Raw genomic sequence first — 23,212 nt, 5'->3', positions numbered from 1 at the left:
ATTGTTCATTATGCATCTGAGTTTTTTTTTAAGAAAACAAAGTTAAAATGTTTTGAAACAATAGCTTATGTGTTCATAATTCCTTGTTTTTCTTATAGCAAAGCCACATCGGGCTATATGCAGAGCCAACTGAGAGGAATCGAACCCTTGATTTTAGCGTTCTAAATCCGTAGACTTACCGCTGTACAGGCGGGGGGTCATCATACTTCATTATGTATGAAGTATAATCAAAATACAGATTTGTTAATATTATTTGTAAGCACAAAACTTATTGATTGACTAAGATTTATATTTTATAAAAATACAATATTTTCAACACAATCATCTGAAAATGTTTACGGTATTAAATCCCAGTGTTTGTTATCCTTGATTATCTTCTCTACTTTATCAACAGACTGAAAATTTGCGTTCCATAAAATGGGATATTATAGTCTACCATGGATATATTAACCAAAATGCAACAGTAAAGCAAACAATATTACGACCATACAAACGACAATAAATCCATCAAAAATACATGAATAAACCCAACAGTTTATACAACCAGGGATACATCAACAAATACATACATCGATGCATCAGTAAAGCCAATAATGTACATATTAATAAAGAAAAGGATAGATACATAAATAAAGTAATCACGGATACAACAATGGATATATTAATAAAGTAACCACAGATACATTAATAAAGTAAACCGTGATTAAATATCGAATACAACAAGACAACTGTACATACATTAATAAAGCCAATCATAGATTCGTTAATAAAGTTGTCCATGATACAGCCATTGGTACGTCAGTAAAGGTAACAATAAATACATTAATAAAGTGAATCATAAATAGATCACCAAATCCAACCATGAACACATCAATAGATCCGACTATCCATACACTAATAAACCCAATTATAATACCATCATGGGTTTATCATTAAAGCCCACAGTTAACACATTCATAATCTCAACCATGGATACAAAACTAAAACAATTATAAATATATTAATTAAGCATATCACGGTACGTACAGCAATAGATGCATTAATCAACTAAGCATGGGTAAATTATTAAAGCTAGATACGTTACTAATTCCAGCTGTGGCCTCATCAATAAAACTAACCATGGATTACTTTTATAAAGCAAGTCATGGCTGTAACACTAAAGCCAACCACTGATACATTTATGAAGCCAGCCGAAGGTACATTAGTGAAGTCAAATAGGCATGCATTAGTAAACGTAACAATGAATACAATAAGCTAATCATTGGCATATTAATAAAGCATAAAATACGTAGATTGAAATAACCACATTTTGTACATTAATAAATCTGACTATTTATACATTTTTACGACCAACTGAGGACACATTGATAAATCCTATATGTTACCATTTACTCTATTGTCTATATATCAAACAGTTCAAAAATACGAAACGTTATAATATCAAGGAATATAAAAAATTGTTTAATTTGTTTGTTTACCCTTCCTTCCAAATATAAATATTTCTCTTATGGCACATTTTGGTTAATTTTTTTCTTAACAGCATTACACCTGCTTCTTATAATATTAATCTTGGATTCATTTAAATATTAAAGTAAATTAAACATAATGAAGAGCGAAAAACGTAATTGAAATAACAAGTATTCTATTATACTATAATTTTTAGAAGGTTGTCGATTGTTGGTAAGTAGAAAGTACTAAGTTAACCAAACCAGTTGCTTAACGCTCTGGGTGTGTGTGTGTTTTAGGTATTTTTCTGAACCTGAAATTTTGGATCGTGTTCCTTCTCTGTTCCTGATAATAGGAGGTGTAGAAAGTGGTGTTTTATTTGCTGGGCTGCTTCTATACAAGGACCCTCCATCACATGTAACTGAGGTAAAAACAATTTGCTCTAAATTTCTTGTGTTAATTTACATGGCAATATATAACTAAAATCTAACTGTTTTTTTGTTTTTCAACATTTTGTTTTACAATGTCGATCTATTGGAATATTCCTCTCTATGTGTATTCCCATTTACAGTATGTGTGGACTTCCTATGGAAGGTTTTACATGTACAGTTTAACTTCTTTGGAGTGTGAACATAACTGACACGTTTGGAAGAGTCACGAGACAGTTGAGAGCCACTAAAATTAGGTAATACTTAGTTTTGCAAACAAAAAAAAAACCACTGCCCTAGCCTTAAAATTCTTGAAATAAATGGCTAATTCAGTTCATTCAATCCTCATTTGTGGCACTGTTTAACAGAGCACTTTTATTAGACTTCTTTCGGATCCATTTTGAAAAGGACATTAACATACGTGCCTAAAAAAAGACTAAAAAGTACACAAAGCAAAATAACTATTTTTGCAAACTGCAACAAAAGTATTTTGAAGTACAAAACATTTTACGTTATTAAAATTCTAAACAACTAATTGTTTTATCTTTCCAAAGTTAATGGCATTTACATTAGACTAGAAAATATGCCCAAAATGAAGCAAAAAGAAATAAATCTCCTGCGCTAGTAATGAAATTTAATATTCGAGAACAAAAACTAATGTCTAACTATCACAAATCTGTGCAATAAAGAAATCCTGTGAAACATTTTCCAAACAGTAGCTTAAATGCCCCAGGCATTTTCTTTCACATTCATTTGGTTGAAGGTATGACTAAGCTAAAAAATGTAATCCTTCAAACATTACTATTTAATTAACTTGATGAAAAACAATTAAGTCTTGTTCCTAAGTAGGTGCAAGATCAACTTATTCTCCAATTCAGCATACACTAAAAGAAGGTGTCATTAAATCCAATAAGAAAAAATGAAAACCTTTAGAGAAAATAAAACTGACTGGTCCTGGTGGTGGATGAAAAGCGTTGTCAGTTCTGCATGCGGTAAATATAGAGTGACTGACATAATTATACGTTCTATATATATATCATTCAAGGAGAAAGAAGTTGAAACACTTCCCGTATCAATACGAAAAGAATCGAATAATGGAGAAAAGACGCGTATATTAATCCTTCAAGAAGACACTTCTGTGACGACAGATGAGAATCCAACAAAACCAAAGGTAGAAGAAACACAACCATCATTCGCAAGAGAACGTAATCTAACGGTAAAAGAAATTTTGAAAATGAAAGAATACTACTTCTTACAAATAGTGTGCATTGGATCATTACATTCAACACTGTTTGTGAACAATTTTTATAAGGTATGTGACATGATTATTATATTACTAAGTTCATTTTCTTTGTTTTCTTGCTTAAAAGTTTTGTTTTAAAATTTAAGATTTTACAAAATATTTCACAACTGATTATGAAAATGTTGTATACTTATTAAAGTATCTTCATTATTCCCAACCTATGTAGAAAAACACACTTTTCCTCAATATTTAAAAAACTTTAGTTCCTATTTATATGACAATCTATCCATGTTATATCTATGTACACAATAAAGACATTATTAGCTTGTTAAGACTTGCTTAATACCTATTAGTACTTAAAAGAACAATACTGTTTTATCGTCAGCGAAATAGCAAGTTAAGAAACACAAATTTAAATTGTAAATTGTTATCTTGTAACTCGTACTGTGTTCTAATATGAAATTAGTGTATAGCTTTTAAATTTCCTAATTAGTGTTCGTATTATGTGTTAATCATTCACTGACCTTTTCGAATATCACTGTTCGATGTGCATTTTAATTTCTCTGAAATTCAAACATCCACTTACATGATAGGTAAGTGATACCTAGAACATTACAGTCAAAAGTTTGGCCTCGATATCTTGTGAACTAGAGTTTCTCTAAGTTCTTTAAGTAGTCAATTGCAATAATCAGGTGAGTACTGTTGGCGGATCTTCTTTTGAAAGTGAATTCTACGTTACACTCAATGTTAGTATTTGGTCATGGTTTTCATAAGATCCTAACGTTGTTGCATTTTATTGGCTTTTTTCTCAATGTAACCTCTCTTGTTGTAAAATGTCATAATTGCAAACAACCAAAAAGGCAGAGCCAATACATAATAATAATTATTCACAACGTTATTAAACCATAATAAGAATAATTTCACAATGACAATAAGTACACAGTTCTTAATCTCACAGTATTTACAAAACTAAGAAAGAATACTGATACTATCACAAAAATACATTGAAAATTTGTTGATAGAATTAGGAAATTTAAACGCAATAATCTTGTGGTAGTTACATTTCAATGCGTAAAAAATAACACTGTTCTTGTTCTTAGTATGTTTAAGTTCTAAATTATAGTCTTGTAAAGTCAGACTCCATCTTAAGGTACTTCGATTATAGTCTTGTAAAGTCAGACTCCATCTTAACATACCTCGATTATAGTCTTGTAAAGTCAGACTCCATCTTAACATACCTCGATTATAGTCTTGTAAAGTCAGACTCCATCTTAACACACCTCGATTATAGTCTTGTAAAGTCAGACTCCATCTTAACACACCTCGATTATAGTCTTTTAAAGTCAGACTCCATCTTAACACACCTCGATTATAGTCTTGTAAAGTCAGACTCCATCTTAACCTTTTTTATTTTATGAGTGAATGTCAAAGGATTGTGGTTAGTGAAAACAAAAACAGGGCAACTGGTGATGCTGAAATAGACATCAAAATGTTGTAGCGCCAGTAGTAAGCAAGACATTCTTTTTCAATAAAATAATTATTTTTCTAGTGTTTGTTAGATTTCTTTGAAAACTGAGAAACTGAGTGTTAAACATGATTATTATCTTCTTGTAACAAACCAACACCAATATGAACACCATTAACATCTATAGCAAGTTTAAACTGATTTTAAAAACTCTGGTGCCTTAAGAACTTGTGAATTAATTAGAATGCTTTGGTACTTTCAGAAGCATGCTTCCATTGATTACTTCACATATATATGTGTTTTCAAAAGCAACTTGTTGAAATGTTGTGCTGATAATGAAACAATTGGACAGAAATTCCTGTGATACAATGGTCATTCTCAGTGATAGTCATTCTAAGATACCTTGTCAGTTCTATTTAGCGCATCAGAAAACAAATGTGGAGTCTATTAATTCAATAGTTTAATTCTTCTTGAGTTCTACTCGGATAATACAGTTTTAAATCTAAATATGAATGTATAACTGAAATTTCGGTTTAACATTCTATTGTATATTATGATTCCTTTGTGACTCAAGATTTTAATAATTGCCATATTTTTCAACTTGGTCAATTTTGTGGGTAGTGACTAAGCTGATAAGTGACTTAACAGATTGAGAGTCATCTCTCTCAATGTACTCTTTCAACATATTAGTATGACATAATTAATTTTGTTTGCACCACTTGAAATATAGTGACAATATAAACTAAATCACTGTTCTGTGACTCAATTTCATAAGGGTCAGAATACTGAGCTTGTAAGGCATGACTAGAAAGAGGCAACAAGGCAAAAACCTTAACACATGGTTTAAAAACCCCTTTCTTCACATGCACATGCTTCATTCTGCTTTGGATTTTCTTGGGATTTAATTTTACTGTATCGATTGCCTTTGTAAGCTTATGTCTACACTCTGATACATAATCAATCAGATTCACGTTAGTATCTTAACAAAGCCATTTTTCGTTGAACTGTTTCAGTGGCCCTCGTACTGAAAACCAAGCAATTCTAACAGCATTTCGGACAGTAAATGAAACTCTCCATCCAAATCATTCTGAAATTCCAAACAATATGTCTGACTGATACCTTTCAATGTTTGGTAGAAACATTCCAGAACCCCTTAGGATTCTGGATAAAAGTACTATATTTTTATTGCTTAATTCTTAACTTGCTGAAATAATTCTAGCATGAAATTTGACCCTAGTTCCTACTGAATTGCTTATGGCAGACCCAAAAATTGGAAGAAACTTCTCGGTGTTTAAAAATAATAATAATGTGAATATTTTTTATGGGAATTGCTTCAGAAACTCGACTGGATGCATACATTATTATTAGGAGGTACTGATTTCCTAATTTAGTTTTTGAAAATGTACATACACAATCCATAATAACCCTGTTGAATGGTTCATAAAATGCTGGTATAGGCTAGAGTGGGGCGTTGGGTATATTTTATTTAATTTTTCCGCAAATTGGCACATATGACATGACATCAAACATTCAGCCACGTTCTTCCATACACGTGCTCAATTGTAATTTTTCAAAATTCTATGATTTTTGTATTCCTGAGTGTCCAGTTATCATGTCTAAACTTTTCTAGTTCAGCTTTGGAACAACTATCTTATGAGTAATGTTCCATTTATTTCCACTTAGCACATCAGGTGGTCTCCAGTTTCGCATGAATACTCAATTATTAAGGTAACAACATATGACAACTTCTGCTATCCTAGACGACAGTGACCTCTGACGAAATTCACTTACTTCAAGATCCTTTTCCTGCTCAGGAATAAGCTTAATCTGGCTCAATTATTCCGTTTTGTAATCCATATCAGATTCTCCTTTGTTTCTTTTCAAACCTCCTTAACCATTAAACGAAATCAGCTCATCTTCATTGAGCCTGCTGAAGAAATTATTTTCCACATCTTTATTTTTGTCAGTTCTCTGGTAAACAGATTTGACAAAATCAAGAATCTTTTCTGCTGTTAATTTGTTACTCATAACTCTAGTAATTGCACATGCAAGACAAATATTCTGAAGTTTCTCGTCTTCACATAGGGCTTCAAAAACACGGTTGGGTTTGCGATGACGTTCTCGCCAACTAGGTCGTTTCCAGGTAATAATTAAGCGCCATCTAGGTAGAGTACTAACCACTACCCTTCCAGAAACAATGACTGACTACAAATTCAAAATATAAAGGAAAACATTCACAGAGCTTACACTCTAAATAAACACGCTAGTTCCAACTGAAGACTTCTCAGACAGTATTATAATGCCCTTCTATAACAAAGACTGGAAGACTTCAGCATCTGTTAAAATTTTAAAGAGTTGTAATTTGGCAACGTCACCTACCAGTGACGCAAAATTTTCTGAGATAAAATGATTATATTCCTCCATGATTTGAGGCTCTAATATTCTCAGTTTAAATGTACTTTTACTACTCAATGGTTTAATGGTAAGGTACACTTTCTTTCAGACATTTCCGTGAAGAACCCAACACTCCGTATTATGTGCTCTTTTTTTACAGTAAGTACACACATACATTTTTTGTTGGAGCTAACTTGCTTGACCCCAAAGACCAAAACTGAAAAACTTTTTGACATTCTTTAAGTCTAGATTGGGTTTGGATTAGGTCATCTGATGGGAAAACTGGTTGCTTGATCTAATCCTACTTAGGAACAATTTATAATTTTGAGTACCTTTTTCTGAACTGAGTTTGTACATTTTTGGTAGATGGCTTAAGTTTTTTAACTTGTGTTCATCCAAGTGCATTCTTATTTTCATGTGGATGCACTGTCGAAATTCCTCTATTACAATAAGCCGCTTCATCTGACGAAAATTTGTGTATATTTCCTTGCATAATAGTCATCTGTTAAATTGTTGTTCCTTCTCTCTAGCAAATCCTAGATGTGTTTGGTCTTTATGTATTCTGAATTTTATAAATATCGTAATTTTGTCCTATATGCTTTTGGCAGTGACTCATAAACCTTCAAAACTGCCTCCTTTAACAATATAAAAAATTCACTATTTTATTCGAGAGAAAGTGCTGAAAATATTTTCCTTTCTTTACCAATCAGCACGCTTTGCAATAGCAGAGTCCAGACATCTTTTGGCCATTTTAGATTAGTAGAAACGTTTTGAACATGTAATATGTGTTTATCAACTTCTTTTTCTTGGAAATATGGCATTAGTCTCACATTTTTGGTTGCTTCAAAGTCGCTACTTCTAAATGAAACTGCTCTGTTGGACTTTGACTTATTGGCCACTTTTGTGAACTTAATCTACATTTCTAATTTTTTCTGTTTCAGTTCTATTTTTTTTTTCTATTTGAAATTCTTGCTCTTTTAACCTCAGCTGATAATCTAGTATTAATTTCTTTAATTCAACTGAATCATATAACCACTAAACTTCTAATTTCCTGTTTTCTCATCCACGTAACACGTAACTGATGGTGCTTATCCAATAACATTAAGTCAGATTATCTTAAAATCTCAAACTCCTCTAGGATAGGGTTTTCACAAGATTTATATACGAGGACTGTTCAAAAAATACGCGGACTGACGTCATAAAACAAAATGTACTTTATTTAGAAGTTACAGGTCTGGGACTCCTTCAAGGTACTCTCCTCCCCAACGCACACACTTATCCCAATGGTGTTTCAACTTGTTGAAACAGTCCTGGTACGCTTCTTTTGTAATGTCCTCCAGCTCCTTCGTCGCATTTGCCTTAATCTCGGGAATCGTCTCAAATCTTCTTCCTTTCAAGGGTTTTTTGAGTTTGGGGAACAAGAAAAAATCGTAAGGAGCAAGGTCAGGTGAGTAGAGGGGGGAAAGAACAGTGATCGAGTGTTTGGCCAAAAACTCACGAGTTCTGAGGATTGAATTTCGTAGCAACGCAGTGCATCTTCAATTTTTCGGTCAAAATCTCGTAACAAGATCCAACTGATATCCCACACTCTTCAGCAAGCTCCCTGACAGTCAGACGTCGATTTGCCCGCACCAGGGTGTTGATTTTGTCGACGTGTGGGTCGTCAGTTGCCGTGGAAGGACGTCCAGGACGCTCATCATCTTCAATGGACTGTCAACCATCCTTAAAACGCTCATGTTACTTGAAACATGCCGTACGCTTCATAGCAACATCACCGTAAGCCGTGTTAAGCATAGCAAAAGTTTCAGTCGCAGATTTTCCAAGTTTAACACAAAATTTCACAGCAAGTCGTTGCTCCTTCAGGTCATTCATTCTGAAATCCGCCAAACGAAAAAATCGCACTTCACTTAAAACCGCGTAGCTAATACACAAATGAAGATATCTGCAATCAAGAAATGGCGTCGTAATCAGCTGATCTGTGCGAACCTAGCGACACCAAGCGGATTCCCCTGAAACCAACTGGAGCCGCGCAATTCAAACAGTCCGCGTATTTTTTGAACAGCCCTCGTATGTCTAACACCATATTGGCTGGTTGCTGATTTCACTTCAATACCTAAATTCAATATTCAGATCATTTTAATTTACAATTTATCAATAAATCACTAATAATATATTAATTTCAGATCGCAGACGAACCCTCAATTTCTGTTACGGTAGAAATTATCGATCGTGAAATCAACAAACAAGAGAAAGCCAGTTTATTGTAATAATTATTCACAAATTTATTAAATCACAGTAAGAATAATTTTACAATGACATTAGTTACACAGTTATTAATCTAAAAATATTTACATAATTATGGTGGAATACTGAAATAATCATCCAAGACCGTTATGATATATTTTTAAATCTGTCCCTCATGATACCACTGATTTCCCGACAAGCTTTAAAATGCATTCCTGTAAAGGAAATTGTTTGTGAGAGGAAAGATTAGTGCATTACACCTTTATAGCATATCTTTTCTCAAAAGAAGAGACATGTGCCACTACATATTCATTTTATATAATATCAGGTCATCCCTTAAGTAATGTCCAATTTTAAGTTCAGAAAAAAAGAAATGATTTCAAGCGCTTGTAATGTTATTTAATCAATAATATATGTTTCATTATTATTAAATACTTCCTGCCAACCATTCAAAAGCTTCTGGATGCCACTGCTAAAAAATTCTTGGGGTTTGGAGGAAAAGAATGTAGACAGGGTACTTTTGACATCTTCATGTGTTCCAATCTCTTTTCCATCAAGATAATTCTGCAAACTTCGGAATATATGATAATCAAATAGGGCAAGCTCTAGATAATAAGTAGGATACGGAAGATTTTCCAGTCTAGTTCTTTAATCTTTGCAGATGTGATCCTTGCTGTATGGGACCGTGCACTATCCTGGTGTAACACAACACCTTTTTGATTGATCAAAGTAGACCTCTTTTCTTTCAGTGAAACACTCAAACACTGTAACTGTCGGCGACAGAAGTCTGATATAAACATTACATTGAGTGGCAGCAACTCAACGTGGATCACACCAACAATATCTCACCAAACGCTTGGCAAGACTTTTTTAGAGTGAAGGTTCATTTTGAGCTGTGCTTTAGTCAGTTTACCTGCACCAAGCAGGTAATTTTATAAAATTTTATAAAATATTCACTTTTCATCTCCAGTCACTTGACTGGCCAAAACGTTACGTTCAGGAGAGTGCAGAGAAGTGCAAATGTCAACTCTAGCTCTAAGGTTAGCTTCTGTGATATAATGGGGTACCTATTTTTCAAGTTTTGATAGCTTTCCAAAATGTAGATAATGGTGAACTGTTGAATGGGTTGAATTAAGCTTCTGTGCTAGTTCTTCAACTGTTACAGCACAATCTTCATCAAGTGCAGCCAGCAGCAAGTCATCATTAAACTCAACAGAACGATATGAACGTGGTGCATCACTTTGGCTGTAGTCACCTGATCTGAACTTCTGAAACCACCTACGACATTTTCTTTCATTGAGAGACTCCGCGCCATAAACACCTTGAATGTTTCGGGTAGTTCCTACTGCATTATTGCCTTTTTTAAACTCGTGGTAGTTCCTACTGCATTATTGCCTTTTTTAAACTCGTAAAGCATTATATGCCTAATGTGCTCCATAGACACATCCATCTTAATAAGGGTTTATTCTATTAATGATCTGAGAAAGTAGGGTTGGTTTAGTTTCTTTTATTTGTCTCAACATTCTTATACACGTCCTACTACATGTTTTAGTCATTAAAGCCTTCTATAAAGACAGAAATAATGATGCACTTGGTGTATTAAATTTTAGGGCATTACTTAAGAGATGACTAGAACCAGAACATGCTGTAATTAGTATAATAATTTGTTATATACATACGATAAGAAAGAAATAAAATGTACTATATTTCCACTTCAGTAAACCCATGGGAGGCAAATAAACATTTACTTTGCAAAATTAAAATGCTTACAAGTCAGTTATAGAATATCACAAAATAATGAATATCTAAATTGTTGTAAAGTGTTTCGTTTCTGTCTGAGTAACGTGAGAAGTTTATTAAATATACGCCGTTTATTTTTGCTTTTTAATACTAATCGATATTACTTTTTCACGAGAGTTCAAGAACGTTCAACTGCCTGAATAACAATGGTTTGAGCACTTTGGACTCATTATGGTATTAAGTTATTGTAAAGTTTACTAAGTTATTTTAGAGCCTGCCTTTTAGAACTATATTATTAACTTAAGCTCAAACCAAAACATGAGTAGAATTAAAACGGTTCCACAAAAATATGAGTCCTTATTATTATGTGGTGTATAAACAAATCAAACGTATATATAACTTAGACTTGGGGATTAGTTTTAAAAGTGTGTGTGTGTGTTTTGCTTATAGCACAGCCACATTGAGCTATCTGCTGAGCCCAACGAATTTTAAAAAGGTATTGTAATATATTATTACAATATTAATATAATGTAATACATTATTATAAAGGTACTATAATATCAAATTGTATTACTTTAATTTTAGGTATATGGACAAACATTTATATATGATGATATATATCTAGCCACAACTGGATCTGCATCTGCTGTTGTTCACGCTGTCTTTAGGGTGCTTGTAGGACTCGTGCAGGACTGTATATCATTCAAGGTAAAGAATCAAATCGACAAAAATAACTTGTTATGCATGGTTGAAAATTAACATCAATAGTTGTTTCAATAATAACACTTTCATTTGAAAACAAATTATCCAAAAACAAGGTATTCGTTAGTTTTACCTGACTTTAAATTTAAATTTAAAAACTAATATCAGTAATATTTTTAACACTTTCATTTGAAGAAAATTATTAAAAGTAGAAGTTTTAATAGAATAACTTAAAATATTTATGATTCTGGAAACACTTTAGTTTTCAAAACGGTTCACAGCAAGTTTCCTTGGAAGCTTATTTCTTTCAAAAACAAAACATATGTTATTGAGCATTTTTGCTCAAAAGTTAAAATGAAAAAGATGTGAAACATTTTTGGGTTCTATTATTATTTAAATATGATGCTAGAAAAGATACTTTTTGACTTTACTTACTTAGAATATAGATTTCAGTCATTAAGAGAAAATAATTTACATTAATGCCACAACAGCTCCTGAAATCTTAAGTTGAATATTCGATTGTATTTAGGTGTCATTCCTAAAAGTTTCACATTTACATGGAATCTTAATTTCAATATTATTTTGAACGAGTTAGTTTCGTTTTTGTGAATTCTTAAGTTTGATTACCTTTCGATCTCACATTCATTCTTTCAGCTTGACAAACTATATATTAGGTGTGTATTTAAAGTCTATATGTTCAATTTCAGATACAAAAAATGAATGAATCAATATAATAAAAAATACTAATTGAGAAATGTATTAAAATATCTTAAAAGTTTATACCTTTTTCAACTTAATATGGAAGAAACAAAAACAAATCCTAAGAATATTTTAATGTATATTATCATATTTTTATTATGTTATTATTGATATTTGTTTTATAATGGTTCGATTTGTTTCAATTTCATGTCCTACAATTTGTACAACTCAATTTACCGTTTGATATTACTTACCAGAACTGTCTCTTGTTGACTGTTTGTTATCATTCTTGATTGAAAAAAAGCTTTAGAGGGCAAGCTTGATTTCAGATATGGTAAAGAATTAAGACCACGGAACATATATGTCAAAACATCATATCTGATAGACAGTAAAGTCTCGAAAGTCAAAATTGGATATACAGCTATTGAGCTAAGCCTGCTCAGTATTTTGAGCTCTTTAAAATGAGTTATTGTTAAGAAAGATCTTCTTAACAGCCTATAGCACGAGATTTCAGCTTCTCTCCTTAATAAAGAAGTATCAACTATTACGCGAATCTTCATTCATAACATTCAAAGATTGGAGGCTGCTAACAATTCCTAGTGATTGTATAATATTTCAAATTGTCTGTGCCTAATATATAAATCTTTAGAAGCTAATGCGAATTACCGATTCAATTAACTTTCAGCTTATATTCCAATGTCAGTAGAGAGGTTATTTGGACAAGACTCGAAAGATTAATTGGAAGTATACATCTATGACGAGAAGATTGTTGATATATAGCGTTTTAAAAACACCCTACAAGTGTTATTTTTCTCTCCAAAAGATCTCCATTTGATTCTGCTTCCTTCATCATAAATATTCACGCTATAATAACAACATTAAGTTGTTTTAATCAGTAGTTTTGCTGCTAAATTTACGTGTGCCCATGAAAATTATGTATATTGGGGTATATTTCTTGTTTTGATATGATTTCAAGAGTTTTCTCTTTATCAAACTTCTAATTCGAATGATGAGAGCATTATAAATTTTAACTTTACTGTCTTCCAGCACTATCTGCTGGTATAAATATATTAGTTTAAGAATACAGAGTGAGTCATTTATTGACGTTAAGGCCAACCTTTTTAAATTGAAATCAGTATCCAAAATTACAAGTTAAGGACTTTTAACAGTTGTTAACTCATTCACCTTATAGAAAATGTTTTAGTGAATACTGTCGTTCAGTTTATAAAAGGTACACTCACTGAAGCTATGGGCAAAACGGATAAATTGTGTACATTTTATCATTTATCGATTTCACTCAAAAATCATCAACAAAATTCTAGCTGTGCTGTTCATTATTGTAAATAATGAGTATTATTGTAAAATATAATGTTACATATTGAGCTATTTGTGCTCTGACCACTACGAGTTATCTAAACCAAGTGTCTCGCGTTGTAACTAATGAGTGATGTTTCTAAGATTATAACGAGATTCACATGTAAACAAAAAATCCAATTATGGTCAAATACATATTGCCATAATACATATATACAGACATATCAAACTGTCTACTTGTTTTCTTGTTTCCAAATAATTAATCTCAAGTTCAATCTGTTGATGTGTTGGTTAAGTTATTTCATGATGTTTAATGTATAGCCAACAATCCTGATCTTGATGGGACTGAAGACAATATTGCTGTTTACGTTAGTAGCGGCTCCTTACGGTGGAAAAGCGATGTTCATAATTTGGATCTGTGGACTACATGCTACGTTTGCCATTGAGGTTGTAAACATTCCAGCCACTATTGCTGAAGTGTTTGGGAATAGAAACACTTCTATAATTTATGCAATGATGTACTTCGTAGCGGTATGTAATTAGTACAATACTGTATACTTTTTATTCAATAACTAGCCACTAGTTTTATCTGTATCTTTTGGTAACGCCTACAGTGTCTTTTATAGTAACGAACACAATAATGTCTTTTTGAGAAGTAGCATAAATTGTTTAATATCCATAAATATATTAAGAATATTAAAATGAACATTGGATACATAGTATACTTAGGAACATTATTCAACATGGCCTAGTAGTTAGGGCACTCAGTTCATAATCTTAGGGTCATGGCTTCGATTCCCTGTCGCACCAACAATGCTCGCCATTTTAGCTGTCAGGGTGTTATAATTTTACAATCAATTCCACCATTTGTTGATAAAAGCGTAGCCCAAAAGTTTGCGGTGGGTGGGGATGACTAGCTTTCACCCCTTATGTCTCAAACTACTAAATTAGGGACAGGTATCACTCGTGTAACAGTGCGCGAACTTTACAAAGAAACAGACTTACTTATTCAACATTAAGGATTCTAATACATCATGTGTACAGTAGTCTAAAACCATGATAGTCACATCGGCATTCTTTATATTTTCATTAACTGATAGTTTAATTTGCTACCCCTACAACTACTGGGTTTTCTTATTATGTTAGCTTACGTTTTTATCTTCCCTCCACCTTACTACCAAGTAACCGCGCATGCTTGTCAATGGTCTGTAGTTACAGTAGAATGATCTGTTGTAAGAACAATGTACCTGTTTGTTAACCATCTAGTTGCTGAGTGGCCATGTATTCTATTTTATCTAATACTTCAGTTTACCAATATATTTGTTAACTTCCTAACTACTGGATTATTGTATTTCTTCACCTAGGGCACTTCTATATCTTTCTGGCCTATAATGTTTCAGCAAATTATACCGTACTTTGGGTGGTTTGGAGCAATTTGCTCGGTTGGGACTATTTGCTTAATAGGTAAGTTATGATAATTTGTTCTGAATAAATTAACAATTAGGTAGGTGTATAATTTGACAAATGTTTAGAGAGGTAAATTGTACACACAGCTCTGTTCTTGGTGAAAGCACGACAGAATCGATGAAAGTCTATACAAGTAAAAGTTAACACTCAGTCCCCAATGAACTTTTTTTGGTGCTCCTGTGGTACACTTTAAATGTCTTACCTTAACCTGTTCAGTGCCGTAGACGAGATAACTCGTCCAAGCCGATCGGTAACACAGTGCCACGGACGAGTTAATTCGTTCTCAATAATACTTAGCTTCAACGCTAAATGTCAGCACCATACATGCATTTGGCCTACTTACATATTGTTTCACTTTCGATCCAAAATGGCATCAAGAAAAAGGTTACAAAATGAAGAAGCATTAGAGTTGTATTTTGAACTTGGTTTGGAGTTGCCGTAGCAGCTGAAATACTTGGCAGTCAACAGGTTAAAAAGGTATGGACAGAAGGTTAAGGCGCTCGGCTACTAAACTGAGGGTCGCAGGTTCGAATTCCGGTCACACCAAACATGATCGCCATTTCAACTGTCGGGGCGTGATAATTTGACAGTCAATCCCACTATTATTTGGTAAAAGAGTAGCCCAAGAGCCGGCGGTAGTGATGACTACCTGCTTTCCCTATAGTGTTACACTGCTAAATTATGGATGGTTATCGCAAATACCCCTCCTGTAGCTTTGTGCAAAATTCAAAACAAAGAAACAAACAAATCTTAAAAGTTTTGCAGATAACATTAAGCAGACTGCACTATTCTAGCTTTTTCCTCTTGAAAATGTATAAAACACCCATAAATATGATACAAATTGGCAATATCTGAACGAGAATTTCCAGTAGCATTCGTTCTTGAAGAAAATTATTATAGTATTGCTAAAGTGGATCGGAAATTGTAGAAATTAAGTCGAAAAACTAGACAGAAATGACAAAGCAGATGTGAATAAAACGTCTACTGGCTGAACTTTGTACATTTAGTGCGTTACATTTAATAATAATTTTCACTATGTTTTTCTACATAAATCTATAATCTATGTCAAGAAGTAAGAAATATTATAAAAAATATATAAGTATGAAATACCTCTCTAATTCAGCCTTACATGTATGTGCTTATTCTAATCTTAGTTTACAATAGCTATTGCAGTAATAATACGAGGGATATTTTATAAAATATTTTTAATCTTCAATGTGTAGAAATTTTAATGTAAAATTGGTTTGTTAAAGGCTATCATTTGTTTATTGTGTAATACTAATTTTGTATGTTTAATGTATAATGGCGTCACTAACATTGTTTTTACTGTATAGATAAATTTGATTACCTAATGTTTGACACAAAAAGTAACCGTTTGCACTAAACTAATATTTTTTGTTACATCTAAATAGAACGAATATAGCGGAATCTGTAAATAAAACTTTTGTCACTTAATTAAAAACCTATGAGTTTGTGCTATGAATACAATTAAAGTTTGTGTAGTTTTAAATTATTTATGGTGACTTGTATAAAGAAGTACATTATGTTAATGAATCTCTTGAATTGCGTAAACTTAATCTCTTACACTTAGCAAAAAAATGTTAATTATGTTAATTACTTTATTGTATTAAAAATAAAGACAAAATTATTAGCGCCTGCACTCCTGTGGTGCAGTAACATGTCTAATTAAGTAGTTTTTCTTTTTTTGTTGTTATTAAGCACAAAGCTACACAAAGAGCTAACTTGTCGGCCAGAGCTCAGATAGCTCATTATATAGCTTTAAACAAATACAGCATGGTTATGGCGCTTGACTCGCAATCCGACTACGCGAGGTCTAATCCTCGTCATACAGAACATGCTCGCTCTTCAGCTATTACGACGTTATAAGTAACGGTAAATCCTAATATTCGTTGGTAAAATAGTAGCTCAAGAGTTAGCAGTAGGTGCTGATGTTACACGTACCTCCCTTCCAGTATCTAAATAGTTACATTAACCGATCTAATATTTGTAGCCCTATTGAAGATATATTTTTAACTATTATATATTGAGACAGTACAAAATATGCATAGCTTTTGATGTTTAATTTCGTAGCTTCACCATGTCTTTTGTATAGGTTTTCTTACGTCATTGTTCCTTCCTGAAGAGTATGATATAAAATCAGTACAGCCATCTGTGGGCAATGAAGAAAACGAATAAGTTTTATACTGGACTGTTTTTCGGCGGGTATGAGCCAGTCAGTGTCACATCACTTAGTTCTTTTGGTTGAGTATAGAAGTTTTTGAACAAAAATAGATTAACTTTGGTGATTTTATTTACAGTGTAACGTATTTTTACCTGTTGTCATAGTAAGGTGTGTGATTCAGTATTTGTTGTGGTTATAGAAATTATCTTGAGCTGTTGGTGCGAAAATTTGTTATAAACACTTAGAAATTGTTATTGTACTTAATGAAAGAGTTATATAAAAAAAGTGTGATGAATTTTTTTAATGTCGCGTATATTTTACTCATATACCATACTGTACCATGAATTAAGTAACATACACCAATATGATATACCCAACTGCTAAGACTTAAATAATATAAACTATCATGATGGTAGTACAAGATATTATTAGCAAGATATCAGTAAAATATATCTTTCCATAATAGGCATAGCGTGTACGTCAGTATATATGTATGTACCTTACTTTACGAACATGTACGTAACGTAAATTAAAATACAGTCATATTACATTCAGGATGTTTTGGTTTATTCCAGAATAAATATGCAATGAACAAAATTCCTTTGTATATTCTGTATTAAATTTAAACAAAAGATATTGTCGTTGTCTATTGTACAAAAAACGTTACATCTAACAGAATGTCTTGTTCTATTCTGGGATAAATTAATATATATAGAGAGAAGAATTAAGCTATGGTTTTCTTGACACAAAACCTGTTACCAGAGAAAGGAGAAACCACATCGAAAGACTTCTTACATATGAACAACGAATTTTATTATTTCTGATGCAGATAACTAAAACGAGTATAATATGTTATGGGGTCGATTTCACTTGTTTTTAACTTTTGACTTTTTTATTATCCACCTCCTTTTGTTAGGACACGTGTGATTTAGTGGTTAATTTGTCTAAATTTGAATACAAAAGTCCAAAGGTCTAGCTGTGAAGCCATTTCCTCACCGTTGGTGCACTATGAAAATAACAGTCTCTCTCGTTATTAGGATCAAAGAACCAGGCCATGCCTTGTGGCAAAGAGTAATGAAAGCTGGTTATAACTGCCCCTGTAAAATTTCCTATTTTTATTGATATTAGAGTCCTGTATTTATTTATTGATTAAAATGGTTATTTTTTATTCCAGTCTAGTTATTTGTTAAATTAAGATAAGAATCAAATGAATGGCATGGATACTTTATTCAGTTTCTCACTTTATTTAAGTAACCAAGACGTGAAACGATATATTGCTAAAATAAGACTGTGGGGTTTATAATAAAATAGGTATTAGATCAAGTTAGTATCAAATTCAGACTGTAGGGATTTCTTGATGAATTTTACACCAAGTTCATACCAAGATCTAGCTGTAAGTTTCTTATAATGGGGGTAGTAAAAAAAGGAAAAAAAAGTCGTGTTTCAAGTTCAGTCTTTAAAAGTCTAATAATTGGGTAATAATAGAACAAGACATACACAAAATTATTATACAATTTGGGCTCTAGAAATCTGTGTATTTGAGTAAGAAATGGAAACTACAACAACCCAGGAACTAACGGTTTTAATAAGGAATACTAATATAAAAAATCATACACCAAGTTATCACCATGTTTAGGGTCAAATGGATTAAAAGATGATAATAATATACCAAGCTGCATAAGAGGTACGAATTGTAAGAATATTACAACTGGGTAATAATAAACAAAGTCATTACTAAGTTATTATCAAGTTCAAGCTCTAGCACTCTTATAAGGTGATAATAATAGATTAAAGTGTACACCATGCTGAAAAATCACGGGTCTTGAAATGTGATAATAATACACCAAGTCGTACATCGAGCTCAGAATGTAATGATTTTATGACTGATTGTAACAAAATAAGACATACACCTAGTTATTGCAAAGTTCTGTTTCTAAGAGTTTTATAATGGGGAAATGGTAAAACAAACCTTACACCAAACTAGGTCGATCGAGGTCTAGTAAGGAGTTAATAATAATGTAACTTATCATACATTAAATTGTTACCAAGTTGAGGCTCTTGGTGTCTTGTAATGGAATAACATTAGAAATACTATACGATATTATTACCAAGTTCAGACTTCAGAGGTTTCATACGGCGTAGTAATAAACAAATTTGTAAACTAGGTTAAATCTCTAGAAATCTTATAATTCAAACACTAATCCAGAGTTTAATGACCTTGTAACGAAGTGATAATATCACAAGTCATATATATAACGTTATCATCATTCTCAGGGTCTAAATATCTCATAATTACATTACAATACACCAAGTGTACACCAAATTCGGGCTATCAGTGACTTATGATTTTCTAACAACAGAGAAAAACAAATTGTACAAAAAACCATTACCAACATCAGGCTATAAGCAGTTTTATAATCGGACAATAAAAAAATAAGTTTTATATCAAACTATTGCCGATATCAAGCTCTAGCGATTTTTTCATGAGACAATAGTGGAACTAGTTTTACATCAATGTATTACCAACATCAGGCTCTAGCGGCTTCATAATGAGATAAGAAAGAATCAACGTTTTCATCATGTTCAAGATTTTCCGGCTTGTCATGATACAATGATAAACTAGAGCATACACCAAGTTTAGACTCCAGGAGTCTTACTGTGGGATTATAACAGACCTATACTTACATTAAGGTGTCACCAAGGATTCTTATAATGGAGTAACATCAGATGAAATTGTACACAAGGCTACTACCAAATTCAGGCCATAGGGATATTACCAACCATACTATAACAAATAATCCTTTGGGTACTTTTATTATCAATACTCATTAATGGAGTTGTTTGTAATAAAGGTGGTTTAAAAATGTATATTGATCATTTCTAAATAAAGACATGCTCACAAAATAACGACATTATACATAAGGCTATTGGAACAAAGTTCCCATAAGCAGCACAAGGATGAGGCTGAAAACTGTAAAGTAATCTTTCATTTGAACTGACAAAATTATTAAACCACAGTTAAACAATGGATTCAACATAATATTTGCGACTGTTTTATGACATTAATGAATGAAATTCCAAAGGAATACTCAGGTAAAGATAAACGAGGAAGCCGATAAGTTTTTGACAGAAGTATGTATATGAAATTTGCAACAAGAGAAGCGCCTATTTCAAATCCACTTGCGCGATATATACTTTCTTACACTAGACTGGCAAACGGAGGTTAACACTGATAGACGGTGTATCCCCATCCCATTGTGGGTCCTATTTCTCACACACCTACGAAACCTAGTTTAATTTTAAATTCCACATTATTGCGTGTACTCTGGGGATCCTTTCAATTCGTGCAGTCTTTTTTTTTTTTTTTTTACATGTTGTTGTTTTTGTTTATAACAAACTATATATACGTATGCATATTTCAGTGATATTGAATAACTTTATCCAAATGAAGCCAAATAAGTAAACAAAATCATGAGGAAGAACTGCGTTAAAAACAACAAATCCCTACCTCTGATTAATTATATTATAACAATGATTTTTAAGCCATAAACATAACATATTAAAATTAAACGAAATACAGTTGAGGTTCTACTAGTAGTTATATGCAGTGAAATAGAAAATTTACCCCGAGCCATAATGGAAAGTATAATTGACACCGAAACTTAAGAAGTATTATAATCTTCTGAGTTAAAAATACTGAGTTAAATACTTAGAAGTAAGCATTTGACAACCATTTAAAGAAATATTTAACAATAGAAGTACAATAGAAACAACGAACATAAGCAATAATAAAAAAATCAGAAAATGCTCAAATAAATTATTTTTAAAAGTAGCAAAATTACATATAAGTTACGTTTTATACTGAAAATATTAATACTTTAATGAGTTTTGTATTATTAATAATAAATCTTAATGAATGAAAGAAATTAATACAAACGTATAAATTTTTTTATCGATTTGAAATGGATCAACAACTTCCAGATTATTTTTGTATATTTCTGCATCATGATGACTCATACATTTATAAAACAGAGAATACTTCACAGTGAGTATTGTAATAGGATCTGTTGATGGTCACACAGAGTGGTGGTTGTTTACTATAAAGTTAATATTATGAGCTAGTACTGACGTCAATATCATGTGATTAGGAAGAGCTTAATTTGCTGTTAGTTCGAGGTATTACAACGATCTTTAACTAATAGTTTTTTCAAGTTGTTTACTGCTATAATTAATGAAACTGATTGGTCTATATATTTTTTGTTTGTTTATTGCTTTCAAGAATATTAAAATGTTTGCTAGATTCCAAATGGCTGGTATATATGAAGGTTTTGATGAGAGATGAAAGATGCTGCTGGAAGCGCCTACAGTCTTGGAAGGTCTTTCATGATGATTGTGTATTCTATATGATCCAGAGCCAGGCCTAATTTTTAACCTTTTTATTGTGTTTTGTATTTCTGTGGTTTTATTTGTTTTATCAAGTATCTGTATTGTGACATCATGTTCTCTGTGATTAATTACTGATTCACTTAAAACAACAAAACACAAGGACAAATGCTAATTAGGAAGGGACAATTTCCCAATGCTTAAAAGTAAAGCGTTGTACCACAACAATAAAAAAGCTTATATTTGATTAAATATCTACTCATATATTAACATGGTTTTAGCCATGATAGAACTAGAACTAGAAATATAGACGTTTTTTCACCTGGAATGGCCAGGTGCTTTAAGCGTTGGACTCGCAGTTTGCCGGCTCGAATCTTCGTCCCCTAAAGCATGCTCGCCCTTTTTGTCGTAAGGGCGTTAAAATGTGCGTCAATCTTACTATTAACTAGTAAAAGAGTAACCTAAGAGTTGACGGTGAGTGGTGATTAATTGCTGCCTTCCCGCTAGTCTTTCACAACTAAATTAGAAACGGCCGACACAGATAGATCTCGTGTAGCTTTATGCTAAATTCAAAACAATTCAGTACATTTTTGTTTAAATCACAATTTTGATTGATAGTCTTTAGGACGTACATTACCGCCAATGTGTTGTATTACCCACTAATCTCACACATTTTTTTCCCGGTAAAACAATCCTTTAAATGGAGTGTGACAGGATAACAATAGAGAATAATATACATGAAAGATAAACAGAATGCTGACAACTTAAGACCATTGATCATTTCGCCTTAGAATTTGGGGTATAAGTTTAGCAAGGATGAAGTTGGGTTCATTGGTCTATATAAAACAAAAATTATTATATTTAAGGTATAAAATAATTTCGTATTTTAATGAGTTTTGGGTTATTCAAAGGAATCTTAATGAATGAAAGAAATTTATGCAAGCGTGCAACGTTTTTCATCGATCTTAAATGGATCAACATCAACAACTTTAGGATTATTTCTGTGTATTTCTGTATCATGATGACTCATATTCCTAAAACAGAGAATACTTTGCAGTGAATATTTTAATAGCATCCGTTGATGGTCACACAGAGTGGCGGTTGTTTACTATAAAGTTAATATTATGAGCTAGTACTGACGTCAATATCACGTGATTAGAAAGAGCTTAATTTGCTGTCAGTTCGAGGTATTACAACAATCTTTAACTAATAGTTTTTTTACAAGTAGTTTACCGCTACAATTAGTGAAAGTGATTTCTCTATAGTTTTTTATTTATTATCTTCAAGAATATTGAAATATCTGCTGGATTCCAAATGACTGGCGTATAGAAGGTTCTGATGAGAGGTTAGAAAGTGCTGCTGAAAACACGTACAGTCTTGGAAGGTCTTTCATGATGAGTGTGTATTCTATATGATTCAGAGCCAGGCCTAATTTTAACCTTTTCATTGTGTTTTGTATTTCTGTAGTTGTGGTTGTTTTATCGAGAGTCTGTACTGTGACATCA

At 32.3% G+C, this 23,212-nt stretch overlaps 1 protein-coding gene across 2 annotated transcripts in view; it reads left to right on the top strand.

Moving 5' to 3' along the window:
* The window catches only part of LOC143255304 (apicoplast pyruvate carrier 1-like), a 35,034-nt gene extending 16,580 nt beyond the window's left edge, over window positions 1-18,454 (top strand). For both annotated transcript variants that reach the window (XM_076510756.1, XM_076510757.1), the window contains exons 5-10: window positions 1,746-1,872; window positions 2,920-3,186; window positions 11,546-11,668; window positions 13,997-14,206; window positions 15,040-15,139; window positions 17,256-18,454. In XM_076510756.1, coding sequence (XP_076366871.1) covers window positions 1,746-1,872; window positions 2,920-3,186; window positions 11,546-11,668; window positions 13,997-14,206; window positions 15,040-15,139; window positions 17,256-17,338 — 910 coding nt within the window. In that variant the 3' untranslated portion in view covers window positions 17,339-18,454. The remainder of the gene's footprint in view (window positions 1-1,745; window positions 1,873-2,919; window positions 3,187-11,545; window positions 11,669-13,996; window positions 14,207-15,039; window positions 15,140-17,255) is intronic.
* Window positions 18,455-23,212: the final 4,758 nt, after the last annotated feature.

The sequence above is a fragment of the Tachypleus tridentatus genome, chromosome 7, assembly GCF_004210375.1.
Source record: "Tachypleus tridentatus isolate NWPU-2018 chromosome 7, ASM421037v1, whole genome shotgun sequence".
Classification (NCBI taxonomy): Eukaryota; Metazoa; Arthropoda; class Merostomata; order Xiphosura; family Limulidae; genus Tachypleus; species Tachypleus tridentatus.
Note: the sequence above shows the minus strand (reverse complement) of the source record. Positions and strands in the feature narration are given on the sequence as shown.